Source organism: Acomys minous (genome assembly GCF_964271855.1).
Source record: "Acomys minous genome assembly, chromosome: 13".
Taxonomy (NCBI): domain Eukaryota; kingdom Metazoa; phylum Chordata; class Mammalia; order Rodentia; family Muridae; genus Acomys; species Acomys minous.
Window position 1 is genome coordinate 55,035,905 of NC_140495.1, and position 12,354 is coordinate 55,048,258.

Sequence of the window (12,354 nt, forward strand, 5' to 3'; positions counted from 1 at the left end):
ATTTATTTAAAATCCCATCTCCACGTGCCTGTGGCTCCTGTTACACGTTATGGTGTTTTCTCAGAATAGACTCAAGGCCTCTATGTCTGTGAAGAGGACCCCCAGGGGTGGTTCTCACTGTGGTGCGTTCTATCTGATACGCCTCTGGAGCGCCATTCAAGGTTCAGTATATAGTCTGCTGCTTGCCTCCAGTCCCTACGTCTCTCCCTCTCCCACAGCTCAGCTGGAGCCTTGCGGAAGCAGGAGACATGTGCTCTAAGAGAAATAATGAACATGAACGGGGCCTGTCAAGATGACTTCGGCTGCCAAGCCTGATGCCCTGAGTTCGATCCGAGGATCCACATAGTGGAGACCAAGTCTCTTCTGACTCTCACATGCCAAACTGGCTGTCTTGAGCCACACCCTCCCCAATAAATAAAGTGTAATAAAGAAGAAATGGTAAATATTTGAATTAACGAAAGGCGATTTCTCTGACCCTATACTCACTGTATACATGTACTAAAATATGTACTCTGTATGTACAGTTATTATGTGTCAATTAAAAAAATGAAGAGCGCAGTATTTTTTAAAAATCGAAATATAATGCTTTCTGGTTTTCATGTTAGCGTTTGGTTATTTGAAACTCAACGCACTGGAGGTTACTGGCGTGCATTGTACTCTCCAAGGTTAAGACTCTGGGTTGGGCAACAAGCATCTTGGGTAACAAGATGTCTTTTCCCCGTGTCCTTCCTCCACCTCTTAGAACCAGGAGCGCGGAGACAACTCGCGTTGTTGCCTGCTTCCTCCCGGGAAGGAGGGAATTAGAGAATCGGCGGGTCCCGGACTGGAGGGAGGGACCTGGCTGTGGCTATGATTTCCTCCCGCCACTCCGGAACCCTAGCGGGGAGCTGCTGGGACAAGGAAACCAGGGAGGCGCCACCGAAGCTACGGGGGCGGGAGGCGGGGGCGTGGCTTCTGGGGAGGTGGGCGGGGCCGCGGCTGGCGGGGCGGGGTTCGGCCGGGGCGGGGCCACGGCGGGCAGCGCGGGGTGAGCCCGGCAAGCCGTGGTCTCGGCGCTCCAGGACTCGCAGGCGCTCCGGCTGCAGTCTTCGCGCGCAGCCCCCGCCGCCTCCGTCCAAGCGGGCTCGGCCCGGTGCGGCCAGCGGCTGTGGCGATGTGATCCGGGGCCCGCGGGCGCGGTAGGTTCGCCGCGATGTGGCTCAAGCCGGAGGAGGTGCTGCTCAAGAACGCGCTGAAGCTCTGGGTGACCCAGAAGAGCAGCTGCTACTTCGTCTTGCAGCGGCGCCGCGGGCACGGCGAGGGGGGCGGCCGCCTCACCGGTAAGGGGCGCGCGCGGAGGCTCGGCCTGGCCTCTGTCCCTGCTTGCTGACCGGCCGCGTCGCAGGTGGTGGTGTTTCGGTGGCAGCTGCCGAGGCCAGGACGGCCCTGCCTATGGCTTGTTTTCCTTTCTCCTTCGTTTCTCACGCGAGCTCCGGTCGGGCTTGGAGCTTAGAGACCCACGGGCCGGGAGAGGCAGGTGCATCTGATGTGACCTGGCTTGCGAACGCTGGAGAAGCGGCTTCTAGAGCTTGCCCAAAAGGCTGCGGGATCGGGGCGCCCCAGGGCCCCGCCAGGTGACAGAAGGGTGCGCCCGGGCAGGCCTGGACTTGGCCATCTGGACGCAGCTGTGGCGGCTCCAGGTGGTGTTGCAGCTGGGAACCTAAGGCCAGACCATCGTCGGGAGGCTCTAGAGATCCTGGACTTCGTAGTTCAGAAGGCAGGGGCTGTCCTTGCTCCGAAGGGAGACTGAGGCACTACACTTCCTAAGCTTGTAATATGAACAGTGAAATCAAGCGCGGCAGTCTGTTTCTCCGTTCGGTGTCTTTTAGGGAATGATAGGACAGAAACCTAGGGCTTTGAAGTTGCCCAAAACAAGGCATTTTCCCGTCTAAAAGTTACCACTCATAGCTGTTAGAAACTGGGACCAGCTGGTATTATTAGCTAGAGCGCCAGCTTAATTGGTGAAGGAGAATTGCGGTATTGTAACCCAGGGGATCGAAATGAATCCTTTCGATAAAGAGCCGGGATAAAGGGGCCTAGGATGATGGCCCTTTCACAACCTTCTACTGAACGGCTCTGAGGAAGTCAGTGGGCGGAAATTGTGTGCCCAGGTTAATTGTTGGTGACTGTCTGCTCCTGGGCCAGTCAGGGGAAGGCCCTTTGGGAGTACAGCCTGGTTGGAGAAACTGAGGAAATACCCCTGAAGCCATGTGACAAAAGGCAGGATATTTTAGCTTCAGAGACCTCAGGAGTGGGTAAGAGATGGCAGGGTTGCTCTTGAAAGGGTTAGTAGTAGGCAGTGAAGGGTCCTGGATGTAACAGTGGCGGGGGGGGGGGGGCGGGGGGCACATTAGTCTCCCTGAGCTTCATGAGGGAAGAGTTACTGTAGGAGGCAGGAGGCCACTGGGACTTTTGTGAGCCCCTGAGCAGCACAGTGAGGTTTAGATCGGAGATCAAGAACTTGGAAACGTCCTGTACCGTGCTGCCGCGGAGGCCAAGCGGCTGGAGAGGGCTGTGTGTGTACCCTGAGCACTGAGGACCGTGGCTTAAGTAGAAGATCTGGCGTAGAGGTGGTCTTCCGTTGCGGAGGATGACTGTTGGGCAGGAGACTTATAAACTGGGAGGCATAAGAACAGCCTGTTCCCTAAGACTTTCAGCCCTGCCCACCTGTACTTACTGCCCTGGGAAAGAATCCGTAGGCCAGGTGAGTAAGGGCCTGACATCTTGCCTACTCTCCATCTAGCAGGGTGGAGATGGAGAGGGCAGAGCTGCCTCTCAGTGCTGCATGAGGCTTCAGAGAGTTTATGGCTCAGATGTACAGAGTTCATTTGTACTGAGTTCAGAGCAGTGGCGGCTCCTCCCTGTTCAGGTCTTGTGTTTGGGATCCCTGTGGGGTTTTCTTCCCTGATGTTTCCTTTGTCTTGCTCTTGTGAGAATGCAGAAATGTTTCTCTTCTTCTCCTCTTGGAGACATAGTATAAAATATGTAGCCCAGGCTAGCCTCCCCATGCTCCTGCTGCCTCAGCTCTGGGGTCACCATGTCTGGCTCAGACATTTCTTAATGGCAACAAGATAAATGGGAAAAGGGGAAAGCCGACCAAGAGAAGATAATTCCTTTCTTATAGACCTAGAATCTTTTGTTGATTGTGCCAGGTTGAGATGCCCTTTGCAGCCTGACTCTTGACCTTTGAACATTTATTGAGCAACCCAGATGTAGGGTATTACCCTTGAACTTGTCTTTACTCGGGCAAGTAGGAATGTTGCCCAGTCAGGACCAGTGAGGTCTGGCAACTGTGGGAGAACTTAGAAATGTAATTGGCAGCTCATAACAATGTAAGAGTTTATGGTTTACGGTGCGTTTAAAGGAAATAGTAAGGCTGAAATGATGGGTGTTCTGGCTACTTCTAGGCCTCTTTTTTGCAGAGAAATCAGCAGACTGGCTAACAGGTCAGAAATAAAGGAAAGAGTACAGTAATCTTTCCATTTTATTGTTATGCTAAATTTGTTGTTAGATAGTACAAGTTTAGGCATACAAAAGTCCACAGGATAGAATAATTTGGATTGCCCATTTTCAGAAACAAAAGCTTTCATCGGAGGGGTATAATTTACCCTCCTACACACACACACACACACACACACACACACACACACACACACACTTTTTATATACACCTCCAGTTTTAAAAATCTAATTTTAATTGATTATAATTTATTCAGATCCTGATTGTTATCCCCTCGATTGTATCTTTCCTTTCCTACCCTTCCTCCTCCTTCTGCCCGATTCCCCTCCCCTAGACTTCTGACAGAAAGGGACCTCCTCCTCCTCGACTATACGACCATAGCCTTGCATTGTCCTTGGTTGGTACAACAGTTTGTGCAGCCCTTTGCTCCCCCTCCCCCATCCAGATCCGCCAGCCTTGATGATGTCCTTGTGGTCTCCTGAATCCTCTGGGTCCTTCCATTCCCCCACCCCGTTCTTCTATACCACTCTCAGTGGTCAACCCGGAGCCCAGCAGCGAGTCCCGGCATCTGTCCTGATCTCCCGCTGGGCAGAGTCTCTCAGAGGACATCTATGCTGGGCTAATATCCACTTATATACCATGTGTGTCTTTCTGGCCCTGGGTTCTCTCACTCAGAATGATCGTTTCTAGTTCCAATAATTTGCTCTCAAATGTCAAGACTTCCTTGTTTTTACTAGCTGAGCAGTATTCCATTGTGTAAATGTACCACTGTTTCTTTATCCATTCTTCAGTTGAGGGACATTTGGGTTGTTTCCAGATTCTGACTATTACGAATAAAGCTGCTATGAACATAGTTGAGCAAGTGTCCTTGTTGTATTGTGGAACATCCTGGGTATATGCCCAGGAATCACATCTCGACTTTTTTCTTCCTAACTTTCTAATTCTCCGGCTTAGTTACTTTTCTACTGCTGTGACAAAATACCATGACCAAGGCAGCTGATAGAAAAAAAATTTATTGGGGACTTATAGTTTCAGAGGGTGAGTCCATGGCCTGCATGGTGGAGAGCACGGCAGCAGGGAGGCAGGCAGGCAGGCGGGGCACTGGAGCAGTAGCTGAGAGCTCACACTGTGAGAGGCAGAGACTGGGCTGAGGAAGAGAAGAACTGGGAGTGGCTTGAGCTTTTGAAACCTCAAAGCCTATCCACAGTGGTATACTCCCTGCAACAAGGCCATACCTCCTCCAAGGCCACACCTCCTCCAACAAGGCCACACCTCCTAATCCTTCCTAAACAGTTCCACCAACTGGGGACCAAGCATTCAAATCTATGAGCCTGTGAGGGCCGTGCTCATTCAGACCACCTCATTGTCTCGTGTAATATACTCATGCTTTTTTTTAAAAAAAAATGCTTTTCCTTTTAAAAATATTAATTTTTTTGTTATGTGCATTGGTGTTTACCCTGTGTGCATGCCTATGTGGGGGTGTCAGATCCCCCTGGAACTGGAGTTACGGACAGTTGTGAGCTGTCATGTGGGTTCTGGAAATTGAACTCAGGGTCCTTTGAAAGATCAGCCTGGCGCTCCGAACCACTGAGCTGTATCTCCAGATGCCTTTTCCCAATGAAATTGCCTGTTTATAAGGGTGGGCGGTTTACCTCTGAAGATGTTTGGTATACAGTGTAGGCTCAATGAACATTTGTAAGAGGAATAGGTGGATGAGAACACATATGAGTGAGCCTTCTCTTTTGGGGTGTGGGCACAGTGACCAAGACTAAGCTGATCCTATGGGATAGGAGCGTCCCCTGTTTGACCTCTGTGGGAAGTGGCGATGGGTGGCTGGGTGCTGTGCTCCTCCTTGTCCTCTTCCACATCCTTTGTTTTGGAGCTGCTGCTTTGGGGACCTGGGGCGGGGGGGGGGGACCATGGCACTGACTTCTCAGGTGGTCAGCAAGGGTAGGTAAGACGGAGCTGTCCTTAGCACCTCCTGGGATCCAGTTTTCTTTGAGCAAAGGGGTGGCTGGGATATGAACACCTGGGCTCTGGGAACTTCCGGGTGGCCACCACCTCAGGTTAGGACACGGTGAGTGTTTCCAGAGCTCTGTGGGCAGAAACGGGTTTTGCCACCCGGGGAAGGAAGTAAAGTCAGGCAGTGTTCACTTGGATACAGTCCTCAGCCCATGGGAGTGAATATTGCTCATGGAAGTTCAGTCCACCCTGGGAGAACAAAGAGCCAGCCAGTGAGCATGTGGGAGGCAGGGGACAGAGAGAGCGTACACCATCTCCGCCCCCTCCCCCAGATCTCTCTGAAACCCATAAAGCAGTGGGGATAACGCCACATCGAAGCCCAGGCATCCTAGACCAGAAGGGCCCCCCAGAAGGAGAGTTGGTGTTTGGTCCTGTGTATTCCTCTGCAATCTTACTGTTGTTTTCTTACAGAGCCTGGCTATTATAAACTTAAAACATGAATGCGTTATTGATGTTTTCTGATGCGCACGGTGCTGACTGCAGCCCCTGTTCACATTACTGCCTTGGTGATTATCTAAGCAGCTCAGGGAAGGGGTAGAGGAGAGTGGAACACAGTGGGTGATACCGGCTTTGACTCGGGGTTAGTCTGCTGGGTACAGTGTGGGGCTGGAGGCCTGAGTTTAGTTTATCCTGTCTTTGGAGCCAGAGCTGTAACTCAGGGCTAAAGTGGAGTTTCGTTACTTTGGAGGGTTGGAAGTGGTTCCAAGTTAGGCTGTTGTCACCTGCGTTTCTACCAGCACAGGGATTTCCATGGAAGTGTTAGAATTAAGCAGGATAATTATTTACACTTCCTCATGCTTAGCAAGTTGGGGGAGGGGAAGAGAAAGTAACATTAACAGAAACTAGTAATGTGAGGGCAGAAAGAAGTTTGGACCTACTTACTGAAGGACATGTAGGGCTGCTCTTGAACTCACGCTCTAGCCCAAGCTGTTCTAGACCTGGAAGCCGTCCTCCTGTCTCGGCCTTCCAAGGGCTAGGATTATCGTGCCTGGCTTCCTGAATGCAATTTAAAAATTGATAACACTAAAATCATTGCTGGGCAAAGTATTGCCATTGTCAGTGGAAAGGCATTTGGCAGCCTGGGGTGGCCCCTGCGTGGAACCGCCACTCCAGAGAGAGTGTGGGAGGGGCGTTGTTATGGGTGTCAGGGTAGCCAGCCTGGGCTAGAGTAAGACTGTGCCTCAGAAACAAAAAAAACAAACAACAACTCCACCCAAAACAAAAAACTAAAACAAAACAAAAGCCGAAAATAACAACATCAGAGGAGGGAAAGGCATTTTCCTCAAGACTTGGTATGGGGCTTCTTAATTACTACAAAACTTTTACCCCCCGATCTGTTTGTGCAGTGTGTTGGCAATTTGGGCACAATGAATCCCGAGCATGCTGTTGCCTTGTTTTGCCTAGTGTCGTGAGTGGCTTTACTTCTCAACTTGACACAACTTAAAATTACCTGGAAGAAAGTCTTAAAAAAAAAAAAGATTTATTTTCTTATTATGTGTATATGAATGTTTTACCTGTATGTAAGTCTGCATACCACATGTGTGCTTGGTCCATGTGGGTACTGGGAATCAAACCTGGGTCCTTTACAAGAACAACAAATGCTCTTAATGACTGAGGCAACTCTTTAGCCTCTGGAAGAGGGTCTTAGTGAGTGATGGCCTGTGAGGGAGGTTTTTATACTTGGTTAATTGAGGTTGGAAGAGTTACCCTGAATGTGGGTGGTGGTACTGTTCTGAGAACAGGACTCCTAATGGTAGACGAGGGCAAAAAGTGAAAACTAAGAATAAATGAGCACGCGTGCATTCATTTCTCTGTGCTGTTGATTGCAGATGCGATGTGACTGTTGCAGGGTCCTGCCCTGATGCCCATGCAGTGATGGATTGGAACCTGAAATTATAAAGCCAGAGGAGAACCTTTCTTTCCCCCTCTAAGTTGTGTTTTGTCAGGCCATTTTATCACGGCACAGAAATGAAACTAGGATAGCAGGCATGTCTGGTGTCGCCTGGGGACCCACTCAGGTGACTGGATTTGTTGGTGGTTTTTGTTTCCACCACCAAGGAAAATCTTGAGTTGAGCAAGAGAACCTGTTGTTCTGTGTAGGCGCTTTCACGTTGCTTCTAGAGTCTTACTGCTTTGGTCTTGTTCCCCCCCCCACCCCCCCCACCCCAATACCATTAAGAAACAAACCATAAATAGAGCAGTTTAAGTTGTGTGCACAAATCTGGAAAAGGGCAGGAGCGAAATAATGGCTGCAGTCCCAGGGGCTGAGAGGCCATTAGCAGAAAGCTTGGTGGTTTCCAAGACTTGCCCTGAGTGAGTGTGCACAGTAAGAGCAGCGTGCACCAGTGAGATGTTCAAAGCCATTCCTGGTGTCACTCCACAACAGGTAAAGGCTATAGCCTGTGAGTTGACAGTGAGCCTGCAGCCCTGGACACTCCCAGGAAAGAGGGACTGGGAGCTGAGTGGCCCATAGCCTTAAGGGAACAGACTTGCAGGAGGGAAGGACACAGATTTTATGTTCCTGACCTTGCGCCATGGTGGCATTGAGGAAGGAAGGAACATACTGAAAGTTAAAGTAGCAAAGGCCATAGATAAGAGATTACGCAGTCAGGTTTCCCCAGTTTGTATAAACTGTTCATCATTGTATCAAAAAGTAGCCTGAGTAGGTTTTCCTTGTCCTGAGCTGTGGGTGTCTCCCCTTTGCTGACTCCTGGGGCTTCTTATGCACAGACTCAGACAGTCATTTCGTCCTCGGCCTTTACCAGCTGTCCCTACTGGCTCACACAGAAGGCTGCGTGCCCCTCATCTCCCCTTCTTTGCGGCTTTTCTTGTCACCCTGAATTCCGTTTTCTGGAAGGGTAGGACCTGCCCCTTGCCTACTCTGAGGTGGGCCCTCTGGGCCGCTTCATCTCAGCTCCTGGTGGCTTTATTTGCCTACAGCAGACTAGAGCATGGACTGTAGCAGGTGGGGTGGGGTGGGGGGGGAGAGGGGGGCGAGCATGGGTGGGGAGGCCTCGTCCCTCCGCTGTGCTCTCTCTAGGCAGAGTGGTTCTGGCCGCTGCAACATGCTTGGGAAATATTTGTTGAGTTGGACGGGCATCCAGGCAGATCCGAGATGGGAGCCTGTGGCTTTCAGCCCTGGAAATGGCAACTCTGTGTGGTTTGAACATAGGAGCGGGTAACAGCATTGCTTCCTACGTCTCATGCCGCTGTAGTGTGCTGGAAGGACGGGCAGGTGATGCTGGTGGCTCCAGCTGTTGGAACAACCCGCAGGTAACCGCACAGATGTGATTGCACTCTGAGCCAGACGAAGCAATCAACTCGGCTCCCTGAACTCTTGCCTTTTTTTTTTTTTTTTTGAATGCTTTCGGGGTTCTATCGGTCCCTTGGATTTTAATCTTTTTTTTTCTCTTCTGGAGATCTGCTTTTCACAAAGGAAAGAAACGTTAACAAAATAAGCATCCTTGCTGTGTTCTCCTTAAGAAAGATGCAGGCTGAGTGTGAAGTCTGTGTGGTGTAAACAGAGAACAAGCCCTGGAAGCAGCCCTGTGCGCTGACCACTGGCTAGTGAAAGTCTGCAGAGCATCCCTCGCTCCGCCCACCCCCCCATCCCTACTCAGTATTTGCTTAGTTGTGTATCATTTTGTAGCTGTGTAATGGGAGTCATGTTTTAGTCAAGGCTTATATAGAAGTCTTCAGCAGCTTGGCTACCTATTTCCCTCAGCAAAACGCCTCTCTAAAGCTGAATCATGGTGCTGCACAGAGCCAGGGGGTACACATCCTCATCCACTTTTAGTAGCCCGTTGCCTGTCTCCTGCTACCTGTTTACTTACTTTCCTGCTGCCGGTTATTTTTGGTCTAGGCGTTGTTTTTACTATCACACACAATATTGCTATGAACTTTTAAAAAAAGATTCATTTTATCCTATGTGTATGATTGTTTTGTTTGAATGTGTGTATGTGCACTTCATGTGTGCAGCGCCCTTGGGGAGGTCAGAAAGGCAACCCTGGTACTGGGGTTACTTACAGTGGTGAGCCACCATGTGCATGCTGGGAACAGGACCCAGGTCCTCTGCAAGAGCAACAGGTGCCCTTAGCCACTGAGACATCTCTCCCGCCCCAGCCCCCAACACGGTTTTTTTTGGGGGGGGGGTTGTTGTTTTGTTTGTTTTGTTTTTGTTTTGAGACAAGGTTTTTCTGTGTTGCCTTGGCTGTCCGGGAACTCACTCCCCCGCCCTCCACACAGGACCCAGCCCTGTGCTCGCACTTTCAGTCTGGAGAAGGTAGAGAAGGCGATGGTGAGATGACGTTGAATCACAAATACCGTGCTACACGTTGTGGCGAATGAGGAAATCCAAGAGACAATATCAGACAAATTAATGCAGGTTGGAAGATCATAAAAGATGTCTCAGGACCTGTGGTCTCAGCTGAAACCTACAGGGGTGTGCGAGATGGTGTTAGCTGTGTCAGAGGTTGAAGAAAGTAACCCAGGTGCAAAGGCCCTGAGGCCACCGGGAGTCTGTCACACTGGAGATTCCTGGGGGCTTGCTCACTAAGTAGAGGAAACAGTAGGGACCGAGGAGTGGCCAGGCACACAGGAGGAACCCAGCAAGTGCATTTTCCCTGAAGCTCAGGGAAGTCTATGCAGGTAGGAAGGAAAGAATCCAGTCTGCTTACAAGTAGGGAGAAAGCTGGCAAGACACTGGGGTCCTCTGCAGTTGGGTGCAGGAAGACGTCCCTAGGAGCAGATTAAAGGCCAGGATTTGTGGAGGAAGCAGGGAGGGTGTGTGGGGACAGTTTGTGAGTGTGAGTGCAATACACTTTTTTTTTTCTTTTTGAGACAGGGTTTCTCCATGATAGCCTTGGCTCTCCTGGACTCACTTTGTAGACCAGGCTAGCCTTGAATTCACAGAGATCCGCCTGCCTTTGCTTCCCGGGTGCTGGGATTAAAGGAGGGTGCCACCATCGCCTGGTACACACTTAGTTTTCTTTTCTTGTTACAAGTTTATTATTTGTCAATCCATAATATCTGTGAATGCCCAATCTCCGGGTACGGTGGACCAGGGGATGAGATGCCAGGGCTTGGATGGGCCAGGGCAGGACTTGAGTCATTGGGAGGCAGGTGAGGTGTTCACACGAGGGGCTTAGGTGCCATTTCCCAGGGATGTTCTGCTTTTGAAATCAAGCCAAGTGCTCTGTACAGAGAAGGCTCAAAGGCTCTGTGAGTGACTTCCTATACGTCATAAGCACTCTTGTGTCTTTTCTTGGCCTGAGCTCCTAACACGCCTATAATTTCTGCGTGACAAGGAGTTAGGAGCATGCTTTGTTCCAATAATTGGCCTTTGACCCAGGTTCCTGGCTCAGAGGTCTGACTCCTTTGGGACTGTCTAGAGCATCCTTGGTTCTAATGAGGCAACCTGTGGGCTCCTGGACCAACTGTGATCAGAAGCTTAGATCTCAGCTCCTGCTCCCCACTCCTGGGGAGAGAATAGGGCTTAGATCAAATCCACAATTGATCCTACACAATGAAACTTACATAAAAGTGCCTTAACTACAGGTTCCGGGAGTCCAGGCTGGGAAGTAGACCAAGTTGCCAGGGAGACGGTGCAGCTCAAACTCACAGAGACTACAGCTAGTGGTCTTGGGGTCTTCTGGATCTCACCCTAGACACCCTTCATCTGATTATTTATCTGTCCCCTTTGCCATGACGAGTCCGTTCCCGAGGGCCACAGGCTGTTCAGATAAATTATCAGACTCGAGGAAAGGGGCCCCGGTGATTCCTGGCTTGAAGCTGGTTGGTCAGAAAGACAGAAGGACTTCAAGAGGGCCAGCCCTATAGGCCAGCTCCTTTAACCCCTGGGGGCTGCCTGAGTGCTGATGGGCTGTTGGCTGCAGGGAGAACCCGCACGTGTGGGGTCAGAACTGCATCTAATGCAGTCACAGCCGACTCGGGGGATGTGAGTAACTAGTAAAACTGGAACCAAGGATGTCGGCTTGGCACTAGGAAGAAACCGTATCATCGGGAGGAAGGAATTCTTTGAGGAGAACTTGAACCTTGGGGAACATGGGCCGAGGGTCTCAATCAGTGGTGAAGTCTACCAGAGGCCCTGGAAAAACAGTAACATGACTTGCTTGGTGACCCACGGCGCCTGCATGCCTTTCAGGCTGTCTTGTCCAGGGAGCTGGCCGCAGGCATCCTCTCTGCTTTCACTGTTTTGCTCAGGGTCATAGATAACGTAGATCTCAGCATCATAGTCTCGGCGTCATAGATACATTCTGTTGCAAATATCAGTGATCAGGGTTTAAGCAATGCGGTTTATTTTTAGGAGGGAACCATAGGTTGGTTATCATTTCTGTGACTCATGTGGGCTGACGAGGAAGCTTGGTTCTCCTGAAATAATACCGTGCTAATTTTGGGTGCTCTGACGGAACACGTGACACATGCCGTCCAGGAAGAAAAGACTTGCATTTGCCTCATGGTTTCAGGTTTTCAGTCTGTGTCTGCTCGTCCCACTGCTGTGGGCCTGACATCAGGATAAATACCATGCCTGGGAACATGTGTTGGAGCAGGCAGCTTACCTCACAGTGACCAGCAAGGAGGGGAGGGACTCCAGGAAAAGGTACAGCCAATGAGGATACTTGCCTAGGAACCAATTTTAACTAATCAGTCCCCACCTCTTAAGATGCCAGAACCCTCTGAAAGAGCATCATTAGCTGATGACCAGGCCTTCAAGAATGAGCCAGGGGAAGGGGTGTTTCATAAGTAAATTATAACAATTATTGAGTGTTTTTCAGAGGGGTTTGAATGTGTCTGTGGTCTGTTGGCCTGGGATG

The 12,354-nt window shown here is 50.4% G+C and overlaps 1 protein-coding gene across 2 annotated transcripts in view; it reads left to right on the forward strand.

Annotated features, from left to right (window-relative positions):
• The first annotated feature begins 1,009 nt into the window (after window positions 1–1,009).
• TBC1D8 (TBC1 domain family member 8) overlaps window positions 1,010–12,354 on the forward strand; it is a 101,917-nt gene continuing 90,572 nt past the window's right edge. For both annotated transcript variants that reach the window (XM_084754423.1, XM_084754424.1), the window contains exon 1: window positions 1,010–1,319. In XM_084754423.1, the coding sequence (XP_084610549.1) occupies window positions 1,193–1,319 (127 nt within the window). In that variant the 5' untranslated portion in view covers window positions 1,010–1,192. The remainder of the gene's footprint in view (window positions 1,320–12,354) is intronic.